The sequence below is a fragment of the Anolis sagrei genome, chromosome 1, assembly GCF_037176765.1.
Source record: "Anolis sagrei isolate rAnoSag1 chromosome 1, rAnoSag1.mat, whole genome shotgun sequence".
Taxonomy (NCBI): Eukaryota; Metazoa; Chordata; class Lepidosauria; order Squamata; family Dactyloidae; genus Anolis; species Anolis sagrei.
In genome coordinates this window covers 231,907,179-231,933,098 of record NC_090021.1, presented here as the reverse complement: position 1 = coordinate 231,933,098, position 25,920 = coordinate 231,907,179, and the positions used below count along the sequence as shown (strand labels likewise).

General features: G+C 37.7%; 1 protein-coding gene across 1 annotated transcript in view; it reads left to right on the top strand.

The window, feature by feature from the left end:
* The first annotated feature begins 4,398 nt into the window (after positions 1–4,398).
* Positions 4,399–25,920, top strand: part of NUP160 (nucleoporin 160) — a 45,638-nt gene continuing 24,116 nt past the window's right edge. Inside the window, exons 1-21 of the mRNA XM_060772637.2 lie at positions 4,399–4,564; positions 5,831–5,939; positions 8,706–8,916; positions 9,388–9,610; positions 10,185–10,269; positions 11,096–11,210; positions 12,362–12,520; positions 13,096–13,173; positions 13,775–13,872; positions 14,160–14,244; positions 15,774–15,842; positions 17,466–17,549; positions 18,935–19,105; positions 19,638–19,737; positions 21,419–21,584; positions 22,080–22,207; positions 22,312–22,472; positions 23,355–23,488; positions 24,398–24,468; positions 25,282–25,438; positions 25,702–25,771. Of these exons, the coding sequence (XP_060628620.2) occupies positions 4,456–4,564; positions 5,831–5,939; positions 8,706–8,916; positions 9,388–9,610; positions 10,185–10,269; positions 11,096–11,210; positions 12,362–12,520; positions 13,096–13,173; positions 13,775–13,872; positions 14,160–14,244; positions 15,774–15,842; positions 17,466–17,549; positions 18,935–19,105; positions 19,638–19,737; positions 21,419–21,584; positions 22,080–22,207; positions 22,312–22,472; positions 23,355–23,488; positions 24,398–24,468; positions 25,282–25,438; positions 25,702–25,771 (2,583 nt within the window). The 5' untranslated portion in view covers positions 4,399–4,455. The remainder of the gene's footprint in view (positions 4,565–5,830; positions 5,940–8,705; positions 8,917–9,387; positions 9,611–10,184; positions 10,270–11,095; positions 11,211–12,361; positions 12,521–13,095; positions 13,174–13,774; positions 13,873–14,159; positions 14,245–15,773; positions 15,843–17,465; positions 17,550–18,934; positions 19,106–19,637; positions 19,738–21,418; positions 21,585–22,079; positions 22,208–22,311; positions 22,473–23,354; positions 23,489–24,397; positions 24,469–25,281; positions 25,439–25,701; positions 25,772–25,920) is intronic.

Genomic DNA, 25,920 nt, shown 5'->3' with positions numbered 1-25,920 from the left:
TAAAATCATACAGGTACATTGTTATCTGAGTATATGAAAATGATGAAAAGGCATGGTTTTAGAGGCAATACTTTCCTGCTGCATAACAAAGCTTCCAAGGCCATTGTGATACAATGAGGTAGCACAGATGAAGTGACAACTGATATCTAGATTCAAAGAATCGAACAGCAAGGATCTAAGCTCATCTGGAAATCCATTGATAAAGCAGATAAAAGGCTGACCCTGAACTAAATACATCCTCTTGAAGAAAGTCCAAAGTATAGATAGAAAAGAGACGTAAGGGTCCAGGTTCTTAAAAAATATAATTTGAGTGTATAATTTAGGGTGTCCAGCCTCCCAAATCTAATCTCATCTGCTATAGCAAGGGAGATGTGAGAATTAACGATAAAGACAGAATTAAAGGTTTAATAGAACTAAACTGGTATAACGCCAGGGCTGGCATCCATATGCCCAACTGATGCAAGAAATGATGGTTGTCATGAAGTAACAGCAAAGTGTTAGTTATTTGCTTTGTTATTTAGGGGTTTTTTAACATCTGAAGATGGGCAAAAGTGTTTCTGGTATTTTCTGTGTCATGTGTCAAAACAATTCAGCTAGTTTTGGGCATTTGCAGCTACTATTTAGGCAACAAAATACTTTGGGTCAGTTGTGTTGATGAATTACTGGGGGGGGGGTAGAAAAAGATATTTTTAACTCTGTATATTGATCACTTTGTTCTACAGTCTCAACAAATCTGCCTTTTGGTATGGAAAAGCAACCACTGGGGGTACATCTACACTGTAGAATTTATGTAGTTTGACACCACTTGCTATGGCATAATGGGAGTTGTAGTTTGGTGAGGCGCCAACACTATTTGGTGGAGAAGGCAAAAGGCCCTGTAAAACTACAGCTCCCAGTATTCCATATCATTCAGTTACAGTTGTTAAAGTGGTGTTAAGGGTGTATTAATTCTACAGTGTAGGTTCACCTTGTGTCTCACTATGAGAAACAGCAACACAAAAGGTGTAATACAGACCAAAGCTAGATTGCTGATTCAGATTGTAAATTTCAGCAGTGTTCCAGGGCAGAAGCAATGGAGATAACTTTTTAAAAACCCATAAATAAATATATTGCCTTTAAAATTAATTAATAAAGCAAAGAGTTTAGAAAGGTTAGTTTTTTGAACAATAATCCTCAGGAATCTTTTACCTAGCACGAACATGTTGGCTAGTTGATACAGGGAATTTTAGCTCTCCAAAATCTAAGTTCTTGAAAAGTGTTGTTCTGCTAAAGTAGGGGTAGGAATCACAAATTGCAACTTTTAGCATTCCTCTCATATTTCAGAATGCTAAGTTAAATATATTGGGATCCCACCTATGCTGTCATATAATGCAATTTCAAACTGAGAGTTGTAATCCAACAGCATCTAGGACTCTATTTGATTTCCATTCCTGTATGAGAGAAAGGAGACAATAAAAAGGGAAATCAAAGCTTTTGGGGAAAGCAAAGTCTTTGAGGGAAAGAGGAAAGTGTTTGTTTTTATTGTTGGATTGAGAAAGATAAGCAACAAAAGCAACTCACTAAGTGTTGTTCTTGCTCTTTCTGGACTCTGTCCTCAATCCCGTGATAAATAATAAGCAGAAATGACTCTCACAATGTTGCATAGGACTATACAAAGAGAAACATTTTCTTGAAATTTAAAACAAAGCATTGAGTGCTCATGGGATAATAAAACATGTCTTCACAAGCACTTTCTGTACTAATATTCTCATACATTACTTTAATGTAACGTTGTCTCGCTCTCCATAGGGCGAAAAATGTGAGAACAGAACAATATGTAAGACTATATTTAGGTCTGTGACTCCATCACCTTTCATATTTTAACACATTTGCCTGATTAAAACGTGAACAGAGATTTGAAAGTTTGCATCATTGGTTTTATGCATTTTGGTTGGTCAATAAAGATATTATTCTTTTGTGGATACTTCCAAAATAAGACAGACTCAATTTAGTCATTATTTATTCTATTGAGAGTTCAGACTTGATTTTCTCTAAATCCCATTAATTTGGGTTTGTTGGGGTTTTTTTTTAGTAGTCTGTGGTATCCCTATAACTCTTCTCCAGCACATTGAAATGAATAGGTTTTCTTAACATATGAACTTATGGGGAAAATAAACAAACGATGTGCCAAGGATCTTAAAGTGACTGATGCCCTCTAGAGACAGAGCCAAGGTAAATCAGCAACTGGAATTCCTGAAAACATAAAGCATACTGACCTCTATTTTGTTTTTTAAAAAGCAAGAACAGGAGACAGGAGGAGAGCCAGTGTGGTATACAGTAGTAGTTTAAGTGTTCAACTACAACTTTGAGACCAGAGTTCAAATTCCTGCTCAGCCATATCTCAATGATATAAACTCATGAGAATTGTAACTTTACAAGGGCATTTGCCTTCCTTGCCAAATAGTGCTGGTACCTCCCCAAATTATAAATCTCATTATTCCATAGCATTGAGCCATGGCAGTTAATGTAGTGCAATATGAACAAATCAGTAAAATGACACATCAGTGTCCAAGGAAACACCAGACCTCTTATCACTGACCTTAACACAACTGCTGTGGGGAAAAAGAAACAAAAAAGAAAGATTTGAATGAAAGGGAGAGTGAAGGGAAATAGCTGCATTATAATTCATTATAATGCAGTCTATAATTCAATATTATGACATGTGTTATCTACTGCCAAGGCATTTGTATTATAAATAAAAGTTGCATGGACATGTTAATAAGGTAAATACCAGTCAGTACTTTCTCATTTGATTTCTCTTTGATCACAATGGCTACAATCCTATCCTATACATGTGCATAATACTCTTATAGTCAGCCCTCCATATCCATAGATTCTGCATGCATGGATTCTACCATCCACAGCTTGAAAATATATATTACAAATCCAAAAAAGCAAAATATTGATTTTGTTTTTAATGCGAGTGGCACCATTTTCTACACAATTGTATATAATGAGACTGAGCATCCATCTTTATTTATTAATGTTCATGTATAATTGTTATTTGTTATCCTGTATTTTATGATGTGGCATTGAATTATTGCCAATTGTAAGCTGCCCTGAGTCCCCCCAGGGATTGAGAAGGGTGGGGTAAAAATGTTCTAAATAAATAAATAAACAAATAAAAATGCGCTCAAATTTCTGAATGACACTGTATGTAGCATGGGTGATAGTCATGAAAACTTATGCTATGTGCAAAGAAGCTGTTAGGAAAATGTGATAATGCTCTCAAATCAACCAGAAAAGGAAGAAACAAAACCTCTCCCATGGGCCAGGATCCTCTTCCTTTGAAGAATACTGAACCTGGCAGATATTATGATGCTACAGCACCTTCCAATGTGTTATTTCTTGTAACAAGAGCTCCAGGCATCCATGCATATGGAGGTTATATTCCTTACATACAGCACACTGCTCACACAATGCTTTTTGGTGACTTGAGGGCTTTTTTGTGACACACAGTGTAAGAAAGTGAGTCCACATCCATGGCACCACAATATCTTCTTTGGAAGAAAGAATAATAAAGTAAATCTGAACTTGAGTTACAGTTATTTACAGAAGATGAACATTTGATTGGTAAAATATATAAGCTGTTATTAACACAAACTTTAATTTAAAATATTGTATAACATTACCTTTGGTTTATATGTATAAGGATAATACAAAAATGTCTTCAGGGTTCTGATTAGAAATACATTTATATATATCCTTAATGTGTTGTCGAAGGCTTTCATGGCTGGAATCACTGGGTTGCTGTGAGTTTTTCGGCCTGTATGGCCATGTTCCAAAAGCATTATCTCCTGACGTTTTGCCCACATCTATGGCAGGCATCCTCAGAGGTGAGATGGGAGAAAGAAACTAGGCAAGTGAGGTTTATATATGGGAGAAAGAACTCCTGTCTGCTTGAAGCAAGTGTGAATGTTGCAATTGATAATCTTGATTAGCATTTAATGGTCTTGCAGCTTCAAAGCTAATTGCTGCAAGGCCATTCAATCAATGCTAATCAAGGTGGCCAATTGCAACATTCACGCTTGCCTCCAGCAGACAATGTCTCCCACCCTGGGCATTATTCCACAGATATATAAACCTCACTTGCCTAGTTTCCAACAGACCATTCAACCTGTGAGGATTGATGTTTATATTTGGAAAATCATTGGTTCCGGCTGGACATCATCCCTTTTGAAATCAACGCGCACGCAACGACCGTTAGGCCGGACGTAACTGAGAGCCAATCATCCCGCCGTTGCCCTGGCAACGCCGCCTGTCCTTTCCGTAAGCAGCGTAAGGGCACGAGTCGCGCAGACAGCCACGCCCCCTCCCGCCCCATGATGCACAGCGGAGGCGCACTCCCTCCGGCCACGCCCTCTTCCTGCTCCTGCCTCCCGTGAGGCCCCGCGGCGCCGCGCGCGGGAAGGGAAGATGGCGGCGTCAGTGGCCGAGGGCCTCGGGGAGCGTGGCTACCTGGAGCTGGGCGGGACCTCAAGGAGGCCGCGACGCCGAGCCCGGGAGCTCGCCTTCAGCCTCCCAGGTGGGTGCTCTTTCCGGGCCAGGTGGGCCACCCTCCTATTCGAGCAGCGGTATCAGCCAGGCTGGAACAGTAGCTCAGGCCTGCAAAACCGAAGGCCGTCAATCCAAAAATGACCTCAGGGTTGCTCCACCACGTACATACTCCTATGTTCCTATGTTGTAGTACGTTACCGAATGAAATTTGTACAGGTTGAGTATCCCTGTATGCGAAATGCTTGGGGCTAGAGTAGGCATGGGCAAACTGAGGCTCTATTGGTGTTTTGGACTTCAATTCCCAGCAGCCTCAGGCCCCTCCCTTTCCCCCCTCAGCCGCTTAAGCGGCAGAGGGGGAAAAGGAAGGGACCTGAGGCTGCTGGGAATGGTGGGAATTGAAGTCCAAAACACCTATAGGGCCTCAGTTTGCCCATTTCTGGGCTAGAGCTACCCTGGATTTATTGGAGAAAATATACATACTTGTATTTGAATATATGTACCTAATGAGATATATAAATGGGCATCCAAATCTAAGCAGACAATTTATGTTTTGTAATGAGGTACCTTTAGATGGGACCCAAGCCTAAGCATGAAATTTGATTATACTTTGTATACATTTTATACTAGGCATGGGCAAATTTCAGCCCTGCCTCCAGGTGTTTTGGACTTCCAACTCCCGCAATTCCTAACAGCCAGTATAAAGATATTTTTAACGTACTTTTTAATGGTTTGTGCATGGAACGCAATTTGTGTATGTTGTACTATCAGAAGGCAAAGGTGTCTCTATGTCAGCCATCCAGTGTGGGCAATTTTGGAGCATATCAGAGTTCTGAATAAGGAATGTGCAACTTGTATTCACATAAGTACTAAAAGAACTGTGTATGCCTTCTTTGTTAAGGTTTTTGTATTTGTCACCCAAAATACTTTAAAAACTGTTACAAGCATTCAATTCACCATGAAAAAAGAATATGAAGGAAAGCTGCCATTTCTAGATGTCCTAGTTATCCGCAAACCCAATCAACAATTGAGCCACAGTTTACAGAAAACCTACACACATGGATAGATACCTACATAAAAACTACAACCATCACCCAAGTAAAAAAAGAAGCACAGTTAAAGCCCTGGCAGACTGTGCAAACAGAATCTGCGAATTCCTCCTCCAAGGGGAACTGGACCACCTAAACCGGGCTCTACAGGCCAATGGAAAAACATTTTTTTGTTGCCAGCAGGTGTAATGGTATTCTTTTATGTGGTGCATGGTGGCTGACCAGCCTCCCTTGTTTGCCCATTGCAGGTGGTGGTTTGTCCTCTACAGCCGCGCGGTATGCAGACAGCGCTGGTGGATACTGGTACCAGCAGAATGCGCAGCTGGGATCGGTAACCAGAAACCGCTTCATTCATTGGTGAGTGGGCCAAAGAAGTGCTTTTTGTCTGGCTGAACAGTTATTCTGTTCTTGTCACAAATATCTACCCCTTAGTTTGCTTTGAAAGGGGCCCTAGATTAAGAATTCTGTTTTTGGGGGGAGGGAGCAACCATATTAGGTTGAGGAAGCAATACTTATAGAATACTTTTCAAACTACCAAACTTACTATAACTTGTGATACAGATTCAGTCCACTTCCTCAGAGGAATGGAGTATTATCTTTGAGTTCCTTTCTAGAGAAAGAAATAAACAGACTTCCACAAAGTACATGATAAGCTGGAATACTGATTGAAGTCAGAGTAGAATTAAATACACAAAGTATAGTAAGGATTTTGTTATTAATACCATGAACTATGAATGGAAGTGTTGGTGATAACAAACATTCTAGTAGTGTCTGCTTCATTTGTTTCTTTCCAGTGGGCCCTTTTTGTCTGTTCCTGGTAACCTTTGTGTTTAGAGAGATGTCAACATTGATTATTTTTTTTTGCAACTAAGATTGGAGGAATGTTTTCTAGATCTTTGTCCAAAGGTGCTGTGTAAATAAAGCTGATTTTGTAAAGCTTTGATCAGGGGCCCCCAAACTAAGGCCCTCCAAGGTCATTTACCTGGCCCTCGCCCAGGGTCAACCTAACTCTGAAACGACTTGAAAGCACACAACAGCAGCTATTTAATCAACCAAAAACAGGCCCACACTTCCCATTGAAATACTAATAAGGTTATATTTGTTAAAATTGTTCTTCATTTTAATTATTGAATTGTTTTAAAGTGTTTTTTGCACTACAAATAATAATTGTGCAGTGTGCATAGGAAGTCATTCATGTTTTTTTCAAATTATAATTCGGCCCTCCAACAGTTTGAGGGACTGTGACCTGGCCCTCTGTTTAAAAAGTTTGAGGACCCCTGGCTTAGATGCTCCTTTTTTTGCATTGGCCAGTTCCTCACTAGGTAAAAATATACATCCAGGGAAGGAGTCTCAGGTGAGATGTGTATTTAAATCAGTGATGCGTAATTTGAATGTCCAGTGACAGCAACTGTATATGGTATTGAAATGGACATTGAAGTCAGAGTTAAAGCATTGATTTCTAGTGGCTTCCATAACAGTGTGATGCGGGTTTTGCTAAAGGTTTTAGTTTGAATTTTACAGGAACTGTCCCAGATGCTGAACTATAGGCCCACAAATGATTTCAGCACCTTGGATAACTCCTATAGAGTTTGCATATAAACCAGATTGGAGTTCTTGTTTCACTAACATGACTAGAATTGAATAAATGCGACTTACCTAAACATTAACAACTGATTTAATTGATTATAGTACTCTGTTGGGACTAACCAGCCGTATAGCAAAGAATTTCAGAGCCAACAAACAAGATAGGTTCTAGACATTTGTTCTTAAGTTGAATTTGTATGTAAGTCAGAACTACTACATTTTTTAAGTGAAAAGCCAGCCAAAACCATTTTTTAGTTTTAGATAGCATGGGAATGGATTAGCATGCCTGTAAAGTTTGTTTTGCTGTCTGTGCCCTGTTCAAAAGATTTCATCTCATTTCCTGTCCCTGTGACAATTGGATTTTGAAAATTTTGTCTTGTCATGGAAACAAGGATTGATAATGAGGCTTCAGTTGAGACACCTTTTTCCTCTTACAAGAGTGAATTTCCCTTTCCTCTCACTTCCTGTAATGAGACATCATTAGGAGTCATATGTAAGTGAGATGTTTATAACTAGATGTTTGCTTGTACTTTGAAGGTCAATTGCATATTGCAGTGAGATATGAGGCCTAAGTTTGAAAGTGCTTGAGTTAAAAGCAGGATGGTATATAAGGAAAACATGGAGTTGGTGAATGGAGTGATATCGAGGAGCTCACAATCATGTCTAAATCTCAAAAATCTGCATGAGGACAATTGTGACATAGTTCAGAACTTCTGTCAGGAAGGCTGCTGATTCATCTTTCAGGTGCATTGTTATGGGGGTGGATGGGCATAATTTCCAAAGCCATGAGGAGGGTGGGTGGGGAGAAGACCAATAAAATGAAATCATATTACTTTGAAATTGGTTAGGGGAAACTTGCACTTGTCTGAATAAACTTTTGAATTTTAGTTTCTGAAATTATTGCACAGGGGTTTGCTCTTTTCTTGGAAGTTAGTACATCAGAGGTGGTTACTGAGCTGAACCAAAAGTTGCTTTGTGGTCGGTTATGTGTTCATAAGTTGTCTTAATACTACCACAAGCAAAATAGAAGCTTATGTACAATACTACACCCAGGGTTCCATCCTCTGGATTGTAGAATAGCCCATGAATTGTTGGTGAGACCTTTACTTAACTGCTCTCCTCCTTGGATCAAGAATATGGTAGTGGTAGAATGAGAAAACATCACTCACATGATGTGTGCTTTTAATTGAGGCATTGTAGGACTGGGGGGGGGGGGACTGGTTCTTTTCCCCCCTCTTCCTTTACCCAACTCTGCAAATAAGGGGGTGCAATATATAGGGAGTTCTTCAATAGTGCAATTTCACATGGGTTTCCAAATCTTGAAATGTGCAGGTTCCTTTTCTTGTTCGGTTTTCCATAGCCAGGCATAGAGTGTAGCTGCACATGTCAGGCTTAGCTGTGATGCAAGGTGCCATACACATTTAGTTCCTAAGGATCGCTATGCTGGAGACATACCTCTATTAACACCAACGTTGGGTCGAGTTGTAATTTCTGAATTCGTTACTGCTGTCGGAATTGACTTGTGTTCCTTTTGTGCAGGGCTACTTCAGGTGGGACCCTAGAACTGATGGAAGAGTCCCTTGATATAAACCTTTTGAACAATGCTATTCAGTTCAAATTCCAGAACTGTAGCCTCTTACCTGGAGGAGTTCATATCTTTGAAACCCAGAATCATGTTGTGATCTTGATTTTAACCAATCAGACAGTGCACAGGTTGATATTACCACATCCTGCTCGGATGTACCGGAGTGTAAGTAATTTATTCCCTTTGTTTTGTTTTCCATTTTTTCCCAAGATTTTAAATACAGAGGGAAGGTACCATTTTGTCTCAGATGGTGGGTTATATTTAGATCAGGTATGGGCAAACTTCAGTCCTCCAGGTGTTTTGGACTTTGATTCCCACAATTCCTAACAGCTGGTAGATTGTTAGGAGTTGTGAGAGTCAAAGTCCAAAACACCTGGAGGACCGAAGTTTGTCCATGCCTGGTTTAGATGATACTCCAGGATGTGATTTGGAGAAGCAGAAACATGTTTGACTGTGTTCTACTCTTGAATGTACAGTGCCCTGCAGAAGTATTTATTCTCTGTTGAATTTTCCATGTTTGGTTGTGTTACACCCTGGAACTGAAATTGATGTAACTTTGCAGAGCCTGAGCAATTTTGCAAAGGCTGATGGACAAAAACTGAAAAAAATATGAATTATTTCATTATTCCATTACAGGAGCTGATATCAGAAAGCCACATGCAGTCTATTTTCACAGATATTGGAAAAGTTCATTTTAGAGATCCATTGAACTACTGTATCATCCCCACAGTACCTGGACTTTCTGCTCATTCCTCGGCTTCAACAGCTTGGCTTTCCAGTGATGGAGGAGCACTCTTTGCTCTGCCATCTGCATCTGGTGGGATTTTTGTCCTTCAGCTGCCGTCTTATGATGTTCATGGTAAGAGTGTAGGAGGATCCAGATATTTTGTTAATTTTCATTTAGAAATTTCAAACTGTATATCAAAACATCTGTACTAGGGGAAATGTGCAGTATTTCCTAATGTATGTAAAGAAAGGGGGAAAATATAACATCTTTAAAATCATATTGAAATATTGCTTGTGTTGAAATGTGTGGTTCTCGACTCCTGTCTCGAGGGACTGAAGTTCATTGCCACTGGATTCTCTCTGGGGCCCCATTAGCAGCTACTGGTGACCTGAGGGCTCAACTCATCTTGGTGCTTAAGCCAGACAAACTGATCAGCATTCCACTTAAGCATTCTTAAGTATTGACATTTCAGTTCAATTAAGCATTCTCAAGTCTTGGGAAATAAGCAGGCCGTTTTAGTACTCTTTTCAGAATATTTATTATATATATTCATAGATAAAATGCAGCAGTCACCTCATTAAATTTTGGGCATTTACTGTAAGTATTTCAAATAGATAATAACTTTGCTGTTAAAATCTCCTTAGAAAACTCGGGAGTGTTATTGTACTTTCCAGATAATAATGTGCTACTATTTCTCTTCTGTTAGGAATGGCATCACCATCAGTTTTGGAGTTGAAACAGAGCTCAGTTATGCAGCGCTTGCTTACAGGTTGGATGCCAACAGCTATCAGGTTAGTATTTTGATAGCATACACAGCTACATTTTTATTTAAAACTGTCAGCAAGTGCCATAGTTACAATTAAATAAGCACTCAGTGGAATCTACCTTCATGGCTTTGATCAGTTGAAAATAGTCACAAATTTTGCCATTATTGCTAAACATTTGAGTGGTTGTGGCAGTGCCAAAAAAATCTGCTTCTTCCCCATTCAAGTGCATGGAATCAGCATGCCTTGTTTTTAACATGGATTGTGTTTCCAGTACATGTTGGAAATTACCTCACATGCCTCCTCTTTTTTTGGTGGGGCAAGTGGGATTGCCCCATCTCCTCATTATAAATCAAATAACCAAAGTAGTGTTTCCCAAGCATATCTGATGTGAGGAGCCAAACATTATTTTTTTCTAATATACTAGAGGACAGTACTACATATATCTGTGCCTATTGGCTGCAGTTGTTTCTGTCCTAGAAGCTCTCTACGGATTGGCATGGATGGCGTGGGGGCTTGCACTGATCCACAGATCATTACTTTAAGTCGCGCTAATTTAGACAATCACTGTTCTATTTGACTATCTCATCCTTAGAGCACTGTTGTATTTGAGCTATATTAGAAATATGTTTCTGTGCACAATGGAACTGTAAAAATAATGTAAGCAGATACCTTACGCATATTAAATGGAGGATATTTCCTCTCATGTCTGGATGTCATTCCAGTTAGCCATTGCAGTCCTCTTCCAAATTGTACACAAATCTAAATCATATGTATGCATTGAAAGATGTCTGGAAAGCATGTGTTTATTTCTACTTTTATTTATTAAATGTTTGTTTCTTTTTTTCCCTAGGGGTGACCAGGGGCCTTCAGATCTTCCTGTTAGTATGTCTGTTCATTGTCGTGAACATGACACTCTCCTTTTTGCTCTCTACCAGGACCATAAACTAAGAATGTGGTCATACAAAGTGAGTGAAAGTTTTGTTTCCTGTAGATAACTCTGTTATTTAAGTACAGTTGCAATTCCTGGTTCCAATTAGAGTAGAACCATTGAACCAACTGCTGAATGCTAAATCAATATTTAAATAAATGCCATTAATTCAATGTGTACTCATGAAAAGATGAATTAGGCCACAATTATTCAAATGGACAAAACTCAAGTGGAACTGTGTCCCAGAGTAAAAGGCTTCGTTTGGACAATCCGGGAGAAAGTATAAACTCTTAAAAGTAAACAAAAGGGAGCTTATAGAGTTGGGCAATAATCATAATTATAAACAATTTGGGGGAAAATTTGAAGGGAGGAGGGGGAAGGAGTTGGAAACACAGCTTCTAAATCAGGGGTCAGGAACCTTCGGCCCTCCAGGTGTGGTGGACTTCAACTCCCACAATTCCTTGAGGCTCGGCATTCGCCCCAAAGGCTTACCTTGGCCTCAAGGAATTGTGGGAGTTGAAGTCCACCACACCTGGAGGGCCGAAGGTTCCCCATGCCTGTTCTAAATGGAAAATAGGACACCCCTTTTTTCAAGGTTTCTGACTCATGGGAGGGGGGATGATCACAAGTGATAGAAAAATGCATGGGCACAGGATGAAAATGTTAATAAAAAAGTCATTGAAGGTGCAGACAAATGTTACATGAAAATGAAGTGTGTTATAAGTATTAGCACCAACGAAAAGTAAGTGTAACCAAGATGATTTAATGTTGAAACATTCATATGGCTGCTATACTTGCCAAATAAGTTGCTAGCAGCATGCCGGTTCAAATATGCAACCAGCATTAAGTACTGGTAGCCTTTTAAAAAAGATGCACCTCAGTATAGTTTGTGTAGTAGGGTCAGAACAGGGCACCTAATTTTGGAATAAAAAAACCCAAGATGGAAAGGTGATAGTGGCAAGGACAGTGTCAGTGTGTGACAGCTTTGTGTGAAACAACTCTTGAGGTTGGAATTGCATTCTTGCAAATAGAATCGCCCAGACAAAGTCTGAGGCCAGATGCAAATAAGGCAATGTAACATCAGACTTTAGTGTCTCTCCAGTAAGTTATAGTGATGTTTTTGTAGTAATATATATATATACAGTTATTCTGCATTTTCTTTGCTTTTCTCTTCTGGTATCTTGACAGGATCAAATGTGCTTGATGGTAGCTGATATGTTGGAATTTGTACCTGTAAATAAGGACCTAAGAGTTGCTGCTGGAACGGGGCACAAATTACAGCTAGCATATTCTGAGACTTTGGGGCTTTATATTGGTGTGTACTTGCATGCACCCAAACAAGGACAGGTACTGTGATACCTTGCATTTGTAGAATATAGCTTTGTTGTTGCACATCACAATAAAATAGATTTTAGAGTCTATGCAGATGGCAGAATTAAGTTATAGAGTCCATGTGGATGAGAAGAATTAATTGTAAGATGTTTTATATTTGCTTTTGTAGTCCAGACAGCTTAGTGTAATTTTAAAATTTAAGATTCTGTCTTAAAAGGAGAGCTTGAAAAAGCTGACAATCTTAATCTTTTGGTGCTTTTAAAAATGGGGAATTGCTGTGCATTGATCCTAGACAAGATACATTTTGATGGGGTATATTTAGAATGATTTTTTACTTTCACTGTTCCAGGGGAGTACGATTTATCACACAATTCTATAAATCTTATTGTGTACGGGTTTTGTTTAAGAAAAGAGTGAAAGTCTTCTTTTAAAACATACTGCTTAAATGTTTTGTTTTCAACTTGATTTTCAAAAACACTTGTTTAGGTTGTCTTTAATTATTACCTTATTTTGTAGTAAGAGAACAGGGTAGAACTGGTTCCATTGTGATTTAATTTATGCTGACAAAAGTATTTTTATATTTTTGGTAGTTCTGTGTGTTTCAACTGGTCAGCACAGAGAGTCACCGCTATAGTCTCGATCACATATCATCACTATTCACTTCTCAGGTGAGAATAAACAAAATTTAATGAATGTTAATGAGTCTGAAGGGAATTTAGATAAAAACGGGTAGTCTCTCTAAGTCCTTATTTTGTGGACTTTATATCCACGCTCCAAAAAATACTTCCTGGAGAAGTGTTTGTGGGCCTCTCTAGGTCCTCCAGTGCTACTCTGTGGCATGTTTCCACTATAGTCAGAATACAGAGATTGCTGTTGTCCATGGTTTCAGGTATCTGTATGTGTGTGTGTGTCTTGAACCATATCCACAGTCAGTTTGGAAGTTGTATTGTACACCGATTGGGTTCAATAGAATTCTGCCTTCTGTCTCTTCCTATGTGAGAACAGGCAATGTGATGAGATGTTGGTGACAGGTGAAGATTTGTACTTACTTCCCATATTTTTATTCAGCCCTCCTCTTTATGGGTTGTTAGCTACATGTGGCCCCAGTATTTGTTGATAAATATCAATAGACTTTTGTAAAGTTCTTCATAGATCGCCAGAATTTTTATTTTTAACTTATTCATTTGTAAATTGTTCCCTTGAACTGATTCAGACTTCAAAATTATGTTCCATGCACTAATTGACTTGTCATGGTATCTTTTCATTTAGGAAACACTGATTGACTTTACCTTAACTACCTGTGAGATTTGGGCACTATGGCATGACGATGAAAATCAGACCACTGTGAAATATATCAATTTTGAGCAGTAAGTTTTATATCTTGTCCCTATTGATCTGGACCAAAGATTGTTCCTGGAATCTGCTGAACAACAATCAGAGTGCACATATGATGAAACATATCTAAAGTTATATAATACAGATATTTTGGTGTGTCATTGGTGAAATAAATGTGGCAAAATGGATTGGAATTTAGTATGATTGGTAATACTGTATAGTTTTTTTTTCAATTTGGAAGTAATTTTTATTGTTTAGAAAGACAATTTGATGATACATGTACTTTATATTAACTACACTGTTCTGCGTATATTTTCAGGAATGTTGCAGGTCAGTGGAACCAAGTGTCTATGCAGCCCCTGCCATCTGAAGAAGTGGATATTAGAGAAAGTCAACACCCAAGAGTGAGTGAACCATTAATTAGTTGAAATGATTAATCTAACATCTTCCTTAAGTTTTGTTTGTGCTGAACAATGCAAAGAAATATTTTAGACATTGTGCAAATACATTGTGATACATTGTGTCTTTCCTTCTGTTCAGTCATTGAATTTGAATGGTGAAACAGAAGTATGTAAAAGCATATTTTGTATCTGTTCAGGCAAATAAAACGGAGAGACCTTAAGATTTCTGTAGTTAAAGAGTGTCAAACATTGATTGACATAGATTGATAGTGTAAACCTTGTTTCTAGTGTAATTTTAATGTATTTTATGTTGCATTTGTTGTTCCTAGTGCCCAAATGTGTCGTAATACCTGAGCTTGTTATCAACACAGTGTAAAAAATAATTTGTGTACCTCTTACTTTACTTACATAAATGTGGAGCTTATTTCTAATTTGAACAGATTTTAAAGGAATTGGAAAAAAACATACTGAGGATATGTATTCTTTTGCTATAAAATGCAATTTTCTGAGCCCTGTACCAAAATGGCTTGATACAATTTGATAGTTTTGATCTGTAGTTTTGATAATATGGTATTCTACTTGTAGCCAACAATGTACTGCCACCTATGACTCAGTTTTCGGGGGGGGGGGGGGGGTTGGATTTGGTACTTTTTGGAAACAAACTCCAAAAATTCATTCCTGTTTTGTTTATACTAATTTTCTCTCACAGACTTGTTCTGCATTATCTTTGCTTGTTTTAAGTCTTGAATTTCCATTTTTGTACTTTAATTCAGCTTCAAGATTTTGTTGGCATGGTTGGAGTTGTAATACATTTCACGTGGTTGAAAGGCCACTAAAAGACAATGTGTGGTTTTATAGTGATTGTAATTTTTAAAAAATGTTTTAATGTATTCCAATTTTGATCTTAATTTTAATTTAAATGTTTATTTTAATTGTACATTGTTGTTAAGGCATTGAATTGTTGCCTATCTGTAAGCCACCTTGAGTCCCCCTAGGGTTGAGAAAGGCGGGATATAAATATAGTAAATAAATAAATATCCTTTAGCTCAGGGGTCCTCGAACTAAGGCCCGAGGGCCAGATACAGCCCTCCAAGGTCATGTTCCCATCCCTTACTCAGGGTCAACCTTAAGTCTGAAATGACTTGAAAGCACACAACAACAACAACAACAACAACAACAACAACAATCCTATCTCATCAGCCAAAAGCAGGCCCAGACTTCTCATTGAAATATTAATAAGTTTATATTTGTTAAATTGTTCTTCATTTTAATTGTTGTATTGTTTTAAGTGTATTTTGCACTACAAATAAGATATGTGCAGTGTGCATAGGAATTCATTAATGCTTTTTTCAAATTATAATTTGGCCTTCCAACAGTTTGAGAGACTGACCTAGCCCTCTGTTTAAAACGTTTGAGGACCCCTGCTTTAGCTAATAATAGTGCAAGGGATTACTATTACAACTGGAATTATTTGTTTTTTAATTAATCAAATATGTATACTTAAATATTTTAAAAGTATGATGCCTTTACAGGAAACGTTTACGGAGGCTATCTTTATGCCTGGCCAGTTTACAAATGCAGCTTTGCTGAAAGCTTTACAGGTGAGCATGAATGTTCATTGTTTGTTTTGAGGTTTATGCATAATACTGAGGATTGATGCTTACCAGAATACTTACCAATTAATAGTGGTCTTGAGTTAGCAGTGATCTTACTATATATACCATTAGCCTGGATAATGGTTGCTTTGTGTAGTAACAAAGTTTTATTAAGCGGCATATATCCACCATCTTTCTCATTCCCGGCATAATTCCTATGTACAGGCAGTCTCCAAGTAACATACAAGATAGGTTCTGTAGGTTTGTTCTTAAGTTGAATTTGTTTGTAAGTCAGAACAGGTACATTTTAAGTATCACTCCAGACATAGTTATCTATCTTTGGGTAGCATAGGGCAACAAATCTCTGTGTTGTTTGTTTTACTGCTTGTACCCCTGTTCAGAAAATTTGACTTCAATTTCTGTTCCTGTGAAATTGAAATTTGAAAATATTGACTTGTTGTGGAAGCAAGGATTGGTGAGGAAGGTTCACACCTTTTCCCCATGATAAGTCTTCCGGGAGTGAATTTCCCTTCTTAGGCATAGATTTCTCTCACTTCTTGTTGTTTCATCCCCATTCTTAACTATGAGTTATTTGTAAGTTGGATGTTTGTAACTCATGGAGTGCCTGTATGAGTATTTGAGGATATAATTGCATAGAGAAATGAAATGGATAACTGCTTGGACATTTAGGAGTTCTCATGGTTAGAAGATTGGATGGGACCAAAATCCAGTTGTTAGAGTAGGCTTGTTGAATCAGTGGAGCTCGCATCGTGTTGGTTTATACTGTTCCCATCTATTCAAAGAATCTATTCTATTAGCAATTTACTTTATAACCGAAATAATGTTGTCTCAACATTTTTTTATTGTGGTTTGGGCATAAGACAAGCAGACTCAAAGCTCAACATTAGAGGAGCAGAATTTATTTGAAGAAAGGGGGACTGATAACAGTGAATATTGGAAAGCAAAAGAAATAAATATAAGATGACTAGAACGTTTCAGGATTAGCAGTGTGGGTAAGAAGAAATCAACTGCAGCTAGCAGAAAAACAGGATTTATAGTTAATAACTCATAATGCTCAGAGAAAATTAAACTGATATGGAATTTTGATACTATGAGGTTGAGAGAAAAGACGAATAAATTAAAGGGGTAGAAAAAGTGAACTCAACTAATGTCAGTCTTTGCAGAAAAAAAATCTGTACACAAAAGGCTGAGAACTAAGGAAGCAATTATCCATGAAAGGCAAGAGGAAAAAGAGTACAGTTCATACTGTAGGCTGCAGTGGTAGAACACCTAATGGAAATCAGTGATTTTGTTTATTGAATCATTATTCAGAATCAGAACCAAGAGTAAGAAGGAGTGACCCTTTTCTGTGAATTGTTTGTTTTCTTATTAAGATTTAGAACGCTTTTAACACCTGATGAAACAAGTTAAAATACTTAATAATGACACTATTAAGGAATGTAATTTAATTTTATATTTTATATTCCCCTACCCCTTTTCCAGTTAGTGGCTTGCTCTTAGTCTTCCCCAGAAGAATACACTATTGATAGTCATTCTGCTTTGATGTTACCTTGGACACCTGTATGGAATTGTAACCAGCTTGTTTCATTTGCTGTAACTTATCCCTAGATATTTTCTCAAGGAACTGAGAGACTCACTGACCTAAGCTGGGACGAGCTGAAAAAACAAATTACTACAACTGTGGAAAATGAGGTGAGATTTCTATTTGGGCTACTTATTCTCTTTTCTTGTCACTGTTCTACAGGAATATCATAGTTGTTCTTGAATTCAGAGGGCCCTTGGTATCTTCTGGAATTTTGTTCCAGGATCCCTTGTAGATACCATTAATTAATTCCATGACAGAGATGGTTAAAGCCATAGATGCAGAATCTGTGGCTACATTTATTCATAAGACATTCCCCGAAACAAATGTAACTTAGTATGTAGCTGGAAAAATTCATAGATAGCACTGTTCTGAATCTATGCACTGTTCTGAATGCCATTGCCATTGTCCAATTCTATGTCCAATTATGAGGGGGAATGTAGTTAGCTATTAGTCCTCTGAAATCTGTCAAAGAGTCAGAACAAGCTTAGAACAACTCAGGAGTTTACTGTCAAGTTTCTATAACATTTTGCTGTCCTTTCACTTCATTCAGCTGTTTTGGATGACACAAATGTGTGTTATAGCTATTTTCTGATCTCCTGTCACAGTAGTGTATGTATGAATGCCTATAATATAAACAAGTGCTGTGTCAAAGGAAGTAGAAAGTGGGGTGGTGTTGTCCTCTGGAACTGAAGACAGATTCAGCTCTTAGGAATGAAATTCAGTAGATAAGGTTGAACCAATCGTGTCTCTAAATAGTCAAAGTCACAGAATTAGCATTGAAAGAAAAATTGGGATAGGAAAATGATTCTTCATAAGAAGGTAGGGATAAAAGCATAATAAAATGGGTCCATTTTGTGGGCACAGCAAGGAAACTTACCCAGACCTGGCCTTAGTTCATGTTATCTCTTATGATTGACCTTAGTACTATTGTCCCCAAATTGCAGCCTCTTCCCTAGCTCTTGGTGTAAATCATAGACTTCGAGAAATGTGGTCTTATCACATTGTATTATTATTATTATTATTATTATTATTATTATTATTATGCCTTTTCTCTCCATAAGGGGATTCAAAGCGGTTTGGGCTTTTGTAGAACAACCTTTAGCTCAGTCTTTCATAATTTCTTGAGGATTGATCAGTGTTGTTTTGCTATAACCAGTTTGGAGAATAATTTTTGGACTAGATCGAGTCTGTAATGAGAATAAATGAAAACAGTTTCTGAACAAAGCGCTGGGTTTGTAATGTGTCCATGAGTGAATTTTTGTTAGTCAACCACAAGTTAATATGGTTTATTTAATAATTGGAGTAGTTTTATTTGTTTTTGGATGGGACAGGGCTGGAGAAGGAGGCAGTGAGAGAATTATCCCTTTAGTTTCTTTTTGTATGACATCGTATTTATGTTGCTGTATTTTCTTTAAGAGTAATCGGCTTATTATTAAAATGCTGCCATTCTTTGATAATCAACAGCTAGTCTTCAGTCCCTTCTCTTCTCCAGTTCCAGGGCAATGTTGCTGAATATGAATTCTCTCATGAAGAATTTAGACAGCTACAAGTAGAATCCTGGTCCAAATTCTATGCCTATTGCCTTCAATACCAAGAAGAACTGTCACGCCCCCTTGCACTTCTGTGGAATCAGTGCAGTAATATGGTGTGCCTATTAAAAAAGGTAAGAATCAGGCAAATAAGGGGTAAAGGTGTAGGCATTTGTTTTCCTGGGTGAGGTGCGGTTGCTCTGCCTCGAAGGTTAATGTCCCTAAAATATTATTGGGCTCACTTGTATTGCATTACAACCTTCCGAGTTTTGCAATTTGTTAATAAATGTGGGAGATGCCACATTCATTGAACTTTTTATTTTAGTTATTACGGCAATTTTAAATGCTTTTCCTTGAAAGGGAATGCACAATACAGCTAGCAATAAAAAACTACGTAAGAAAAAAAAAGTGTTAAAGTACTTGTCAAATCTGTTGAAAGTTAATTGGTTACCTTTTTAAGAAGCCAGGAACAGTCAAATGTTAGGCTCTTAAAGTGGAGCTCTTTCTTACTGTAAGCCAATTTTCTCCCCCAAAATGTCTTTGTGAAGCAGGGGTTAGCTTTTCCACATTTAATTTGTGGAAACATACCTATTTGTTGCAGTGTGAAGTAATATCAAGCGATTATGCTATTTGAAGACTAAACAATTGATATATTTCTCCCTTCAGGGACAACTGACTTTTCTTGTGCCCTGTTCCTTAATGGATCATCTTTACCTCTTGCCTGATGAACAACTGATCAATGAAGTTGAGAGTTCTGGTTTAGATGGTAATGGAAAGAGGTTGCAAACCTATTGTCTTAACTTATTGTAAATCTAATTTTCAAAGCAAAAAGTAAACATATTCTCTGTTTCTTTAGTGGAAAAAAACCCCTCACAATTTTTCACCCACATTCCAGAGAATGACTTGAGGTTTGCACTAGTTTGTGGAACTTCAGACTCATTTTTTAAAGCAGTTGAATCCTATGACAAATAAAACCTGCTTTTATGACCTAGTTTCAAAAGCAGCTTCCTGTACAATATGTTCAGACGTTAAATTACTTTGAGCTTATGAAACTAGCTTCTCAGCTCTTTGGATTCTGTCCCATACTTTTTACAAGTTGTGTTTACATTTTATTCGTTTTATTTATACCAAAGTTTGTTTGTGTATGGAGCTGGATTATTTACAACTACATTTTTTTTCTTTGCTTTGCAAAATGTATGAACTTGGCACATGCGGAAGAACAGAAAGAAAAATCTGCCTTTGAGTCTCCCAATGCAAGCTTCATAGTTTATTCAAGAATAATCTTCAGATCTTTTGTGCTATGTTTGCTTTTTTGAGCAGACTTTTCTGAAAGTTAAAGGGGATGTGCTCTACAATCTCAAGTTGAGGACTCCCTAAGTAGACTCCCTGAAAGCAGCAAGCCTGTGCCTTCCACAGTGGTTTCAGCAAGTAAAAATGTTATTCCTTTTGTGCCCCTCCCATCCACAATTTAATAAAAAGGCGGAATGCTGATAATGTAAAGAAATGCATAAAAATTAACTAGTGTTATGTTTCCATTGACAAAGGTATTACGCTAATAACCATTGAGCAGAACCAGAACCCAAAATGGCTGGAGGTGGGAAGAGTGTTGGGCCAGTGGGCTTATTAACAAAAGACCCTCCCCATGAATGTATAGCAGACTAACTTAGCAGCGTGACCCAGAACCGATAGCCCAAAGCGACAATAAGAACAAAAACATCCAAATCAATGTTATCTCTTCCATAGGAGGCTTTTCTTTGTAGGTTTACGTCACACTCCTCAAGACGACACTAGCTTTGGCCCACTAACTTGTAACAGGTTTCGGCCTACTAACTCTTTCGGTGTTTGACTCACACTTTTGTAATAAAAAATATCCAGTTAATTTTTTATATTTCTGACAGAGAGGGCATAATACCATTGGAGTTTCATCCATTTCATAATCTTTTCTCCTCCAAAACTGTTCAAACCATGTCTGGAGCTGCTGTCACCCACTAATGCCTCTTTTAAAGTCTTCTACTAGATCTGCTAATGTGTTTATTGCTAAGGTCAGCAAGTTGAAAGGATGAGGGAATGGAATTGATACAGTACTTAGTAGCTGATCTTGCCTCCTAACAGCCTTCTTAGTGACTCCTTCCTCAAGTGCTAGCAATGGACAGCAAGCATATATTTAGAAACAGTCATGTCTTCCATTTCACAAAGAGTCGCTTGTAAAATTGACCTTGTGAAATGAAACTGTTTCAGAATATGCACCCTTTAAGATTACTAAAGATTACTCCCTGCCCTGTTTCAGAATTTTTCTTTGCTTGAGTAGATGCTAAGGAATAAAATGTTGGCATCTTAGACTTAAAAAGACTGGAACAGATTTGGAGTCTATTTTTATTGCAGGTATTGTTCTGTGTTTCCAGTACAGTTTGTGGTTTTATTGTCAGTGTACTACCATTTCATTGCAGAATCTGAATTTACACATGATCTTGTGAGTCTGGTTCAGTGCCTTCGATTAATTGGTGAATCAGTTACTGTGGAGATGACGCTCAAAATGGAAATGGCTTGCTTCTGTCGTCAGTCTCCAGAGCGAGCTGCAGAACAGATCCTTAAAGATTTGATTGCTAATGACACGTATGTATAGCTTTGAGCACTGTATGTCCTTATACAATTTGACTTACTCCTGCTTACAGAGTTTAGCAGATAGGATATTTTGAGGATGTACTGTTGTACATAACCCTAGAGAGAGCAGATTCATGGCTTACTTGTTGTTTTCTCTCTCAGGTGATAGAGACAGCCAAGCTGGTGCCACTCCTTTCTAAAACCTACCCTTCTGATTTTGTAGATTCCCCTTTCTCTCTCTCTCTTTTAATTTAAATAACGTTATCCAATTTTTCCTTACCAAATTTTCTTAGAGGAGCTTCAGCTGCCATGGGTGCCTTGGTGGTCATTTTGGTGGTAGTGATGTGTATTTTACAGTTTAATATCCTTCTCAGCTAGGTTTCATAGCATGAAATAGGAAACTTGGTAGTAGCAGGGGAAGCAATTTGTCTTTTTGTCTTAGTTTCTGATTTGTGCGTCTCAGTACACTACATGCTTCCTTATCACATATCATTTTTTCTCTTGTAGAGAAAATCTGATGGAGGATATTCACAGCAAACTACAGGAGATCAAAAACCCTATTGGTGCTATTGGGGTTCTTATTCGGGAAATGGACTATGAGACTGATATGGAAATGGAAAGAGGATTCAATATTGGTGAGGAGGCAACAGAATTACCTATTTTCCTCTGTTGTTTTAATTAGCTGGAAAGGGCGTGTACCTGCAGGCATACATTTTTGCCTTTTCCCTTCTTTTTGCAGTTCAGCCCTTAAATGTCCGCGTGCATCTTTCACAGCTTTATGGCAGTAGCACAACAGTCAATATGGTATGTCAGTGTGTATGCAAGATGTCTACAACCCGCTTCTTTATTTGTCGAGACTTGTTGATTTTACAGCAACTCTTGCTGCGACTTGGAGATGCGGTGAGTATACCTAGAGGTGATTGTGTAACCTCAAGAAATTCCATCCTCAGGCATCATAAAACATAGTATAATTCATTGGAAGGACAGTATACGGATGTAGGGATGGTTGTGGAACAAAAATGGAAAAGGTGCTTGTATAAATATGCTTGTGGCTGTAATGGGACTATTTGATTGCACATTTATCTTACATTTCCCCCAATATGGGATTCAAGGCATCTTATAGTAATTTAAAAAGGATTAAGCCCAAACTTTAGTTTACAAAAGTTTAAAAGTAATTAAACAATTACATTGTTTTGAAAGAAATAAATATGCTTAAAACATAATTTCCAGTGATTTAAAAAAAAATACAGCACACTGTTTTACACACACACACTACTGCTATATAATTAACATTTAGAGGCCTGCCTGAATAAAACTGTCTTCACCTGGCAACAAACAGAGCAGTGGAAGGAAGCTCCACAGCTACGAAGGAGAATGAATGGCCACAGAACAGGCTCTCTCCTAAGTCCTCACCAGATGTACTGTGAAGGTGTGAGATGGAGAGAGCCCTCCCCTATAAGCTTGTGCAAGGCGATGTAATTTGGTGTAAAGTCTACCAGGCTGATTCTGATTTGATTTTCCTAGGATTAGGTCCTTCCCAGAAAGGAGATAGTTCATTTTTTAGCTTTTGGGGGGGGGGGGGTGCTCAGGGCAGCTTCACAACAAGCACTCATTCGAGTGCTAACCACAGTCATAGACACCTTTTTGCCCCATGGCTTTCGTTATACCTGAGATAGGAAGGATAATTACACAGGGATTTGCAATCATACATTTGTTGCCTTTGGGCTAAATATTATTACATTACTTGACCATTGCTCTCCCTTTAATGATTGATGTTTTTAGGTGATGTTGGGAGGAGGCCAACTATTCCACACCCAGCAGAACCTGCTTCATCGAACGTCTCTTTTACTGTTATCTTACTATGTGATCAGATGGGCAAGTCAGCGTTTGGCATCCGATGTTCCAGTTGATGAATTGTAAGTTTGTATCTAATATGAAAAGTAGGCATAGTGCAGTTCCCTTCACCTGTAGAAAGATGGACATTTCAATAATAGAAAACAGCCAATTTAGGCAGATTCTGCTTTGCTCCTGTCAGAATTGTTTCAGAGTTTTGTTTCCACTGTTTCAACTTTACATAAAACAATTTGTTGTGAGATGAGCTTGGCTATTATCAGATAGTATCTTGTTCAATATTGGTAACCTAGAATCATATTTGCATAGGCTTTTATGGTGGAAAACATGCTTAATTGTCTTTAAAACAGAAAATATATTCTGGAGGTAATTAAAAATGCCTAGTAACAAGAAGGAAATTACATTGTGGATGTACCCATTGCATTGCCCTGAATGTAATTTCGATTCTAAGTACCCATTGCATCTGATTCTGTATAACCTCAGTTTGTCTTCATTGTGCTATATTCCAGTGAGAGTGTATTTTCATATGAAAAAATCTTGGCAAAACCCCTTCTTTTTAAGGGTTATTAAAAAGCTGTGAACTTTGTTATATGTCAAAAGTGTTCCATTCCAACATTTACTAGTAAAAGATGTAAAATATAACTATTTTCCCAATTATTGAAGTTTTGGACTGAAATTATATCACTTCCTACTTTAAGTTTTTGTTGTGCAGTGTTGGTAGACTTATTCAGTGAACAAGGAGAATTTAGGACATACAATCCTTATATAGTAACACTCTTAACCAGGGTAATGCTAAGGGTTACATTGTAAAAAAGCATTATCAAATAGTTACAGTGAATAACAATAAGAAAATTTTCATTTATGTAAATTCATATTTATTATATTGTTTAGTACCAGATTTTCCTATCCATCATTTAGCGTGTAATATAATATAAAAATAGTTACCTGACCTGATGAATACTGTCTGTCCTTAGAGAATCCAACCTACAACATCTTTCTGTATTAAAACTGACAGATTCCTCAGCTCTAGCACCACTCAAATTAGGTAAGAAGAAAAGGTAACTTTGGGAGTGGGGTTCATAATAGTGTTCAAAAGCTAAAATTATTTATCTAACTAATTGTGCATTCATTTGATAAATACAGTAATACATACTACCAAAAAGACCGAGCTTTGCAAGAGTTGGAGATTGTTTTTTTTTAAATAAATTAAATTAATACTATTACACAGTGGAATTTTTTTAACTGAACAAACAAGAAACTTGCATGTATTGCATATTATTTGGAAATCATTTAGATCCTCTCATTCTTGTGCTTCTTCCCTTTTGGTCTGCTGGTTGTCTTCGGTTTTCTCCCTGGCCTTTTTCTCCTTCTGTGCCAGTGCTGATACAGTCTTTTGCCTGTTTATATTGCTTCCTTCATTTACCAAAACTGTAAGGTAGCCTGTCTGATTGTCTATCTTTTCCCTTGTTAAAGGATTTGGTGGACCTAGATTTTTAAAAATGCAGAAAGGTGTGCATCAGGAAGATTTTTCTGTCAATGGACATAGATTAGAGAGAGATGGTTGCAAAAATAGGCATATTAGGCAAGTGTTTATAAAAGGATCAATGAATCTTGCATTTAAAAAATATCCCTTATAGAAGGCAGAACATAATTGACCATTTCTGTTTCCTCCTGCCTGCATTCTTTAGAATTGGAAGACAACAAGGAAGGCATTAAAACAAGGATTATTTTATGAAATATGTTTAGTATGATACTATTTTATACATAGAACTGGCAAGTACAGTCTATAAGTATGAGGAGCAGTTTTCCATTGCACTGTTGTCTTGATATTAACTACACATCAACATCTTTTTTCCAGTCTCCAGCCCTCAGACTATTGTGGAGCTCTTCTTTCAGGAAGTAGCACGAAAGCACACAATATCTCAGCTGTTCCAGTCTAATGCAGCCTTGGATGAAGCGGGTTTGAGTTGGCCTCAAATGTTTTCTGCAATTTGCAGTTATCTCCTGCAGTTGTTGTATCCTTCAATTGTATATTTTATTTGACCAATGGAAACAAGCTGTGTTTTCTTCTAGTCTAACGTAATAGATGTGACATTTTCAGTTTACCTTGGATATGGAGAGTACATGGAAATCAGAGAAAGGATGAGTATACATTAAGCACCCATCTGATCTATGTGTATCAGCATTTTAATGAATACTGAAGGGTTGTTTTCTGTTGAAGTGGAACCTGCCGTCTTGTCCTCTCTTTAAGTACCTATATTCCTTATACAGTCTTCAGGTGGCCAAGTAATCCATGTTTTCTTTTTGCGGAATGTTTGATGGGAGCTTGTCAGTATACCCAATTGCAGGTACGACCAACATGTGGGAAATCCTTCAAATGGGGGATGATGAATGTGTTGGTCCTTTGCTATTGACTGTGCTGTCTAGTGCCAATCAGAGATGCACTCCAGTGATACCTATAGGCTAGTGTAGATGAAACTTTGATTAGCAAATGGGG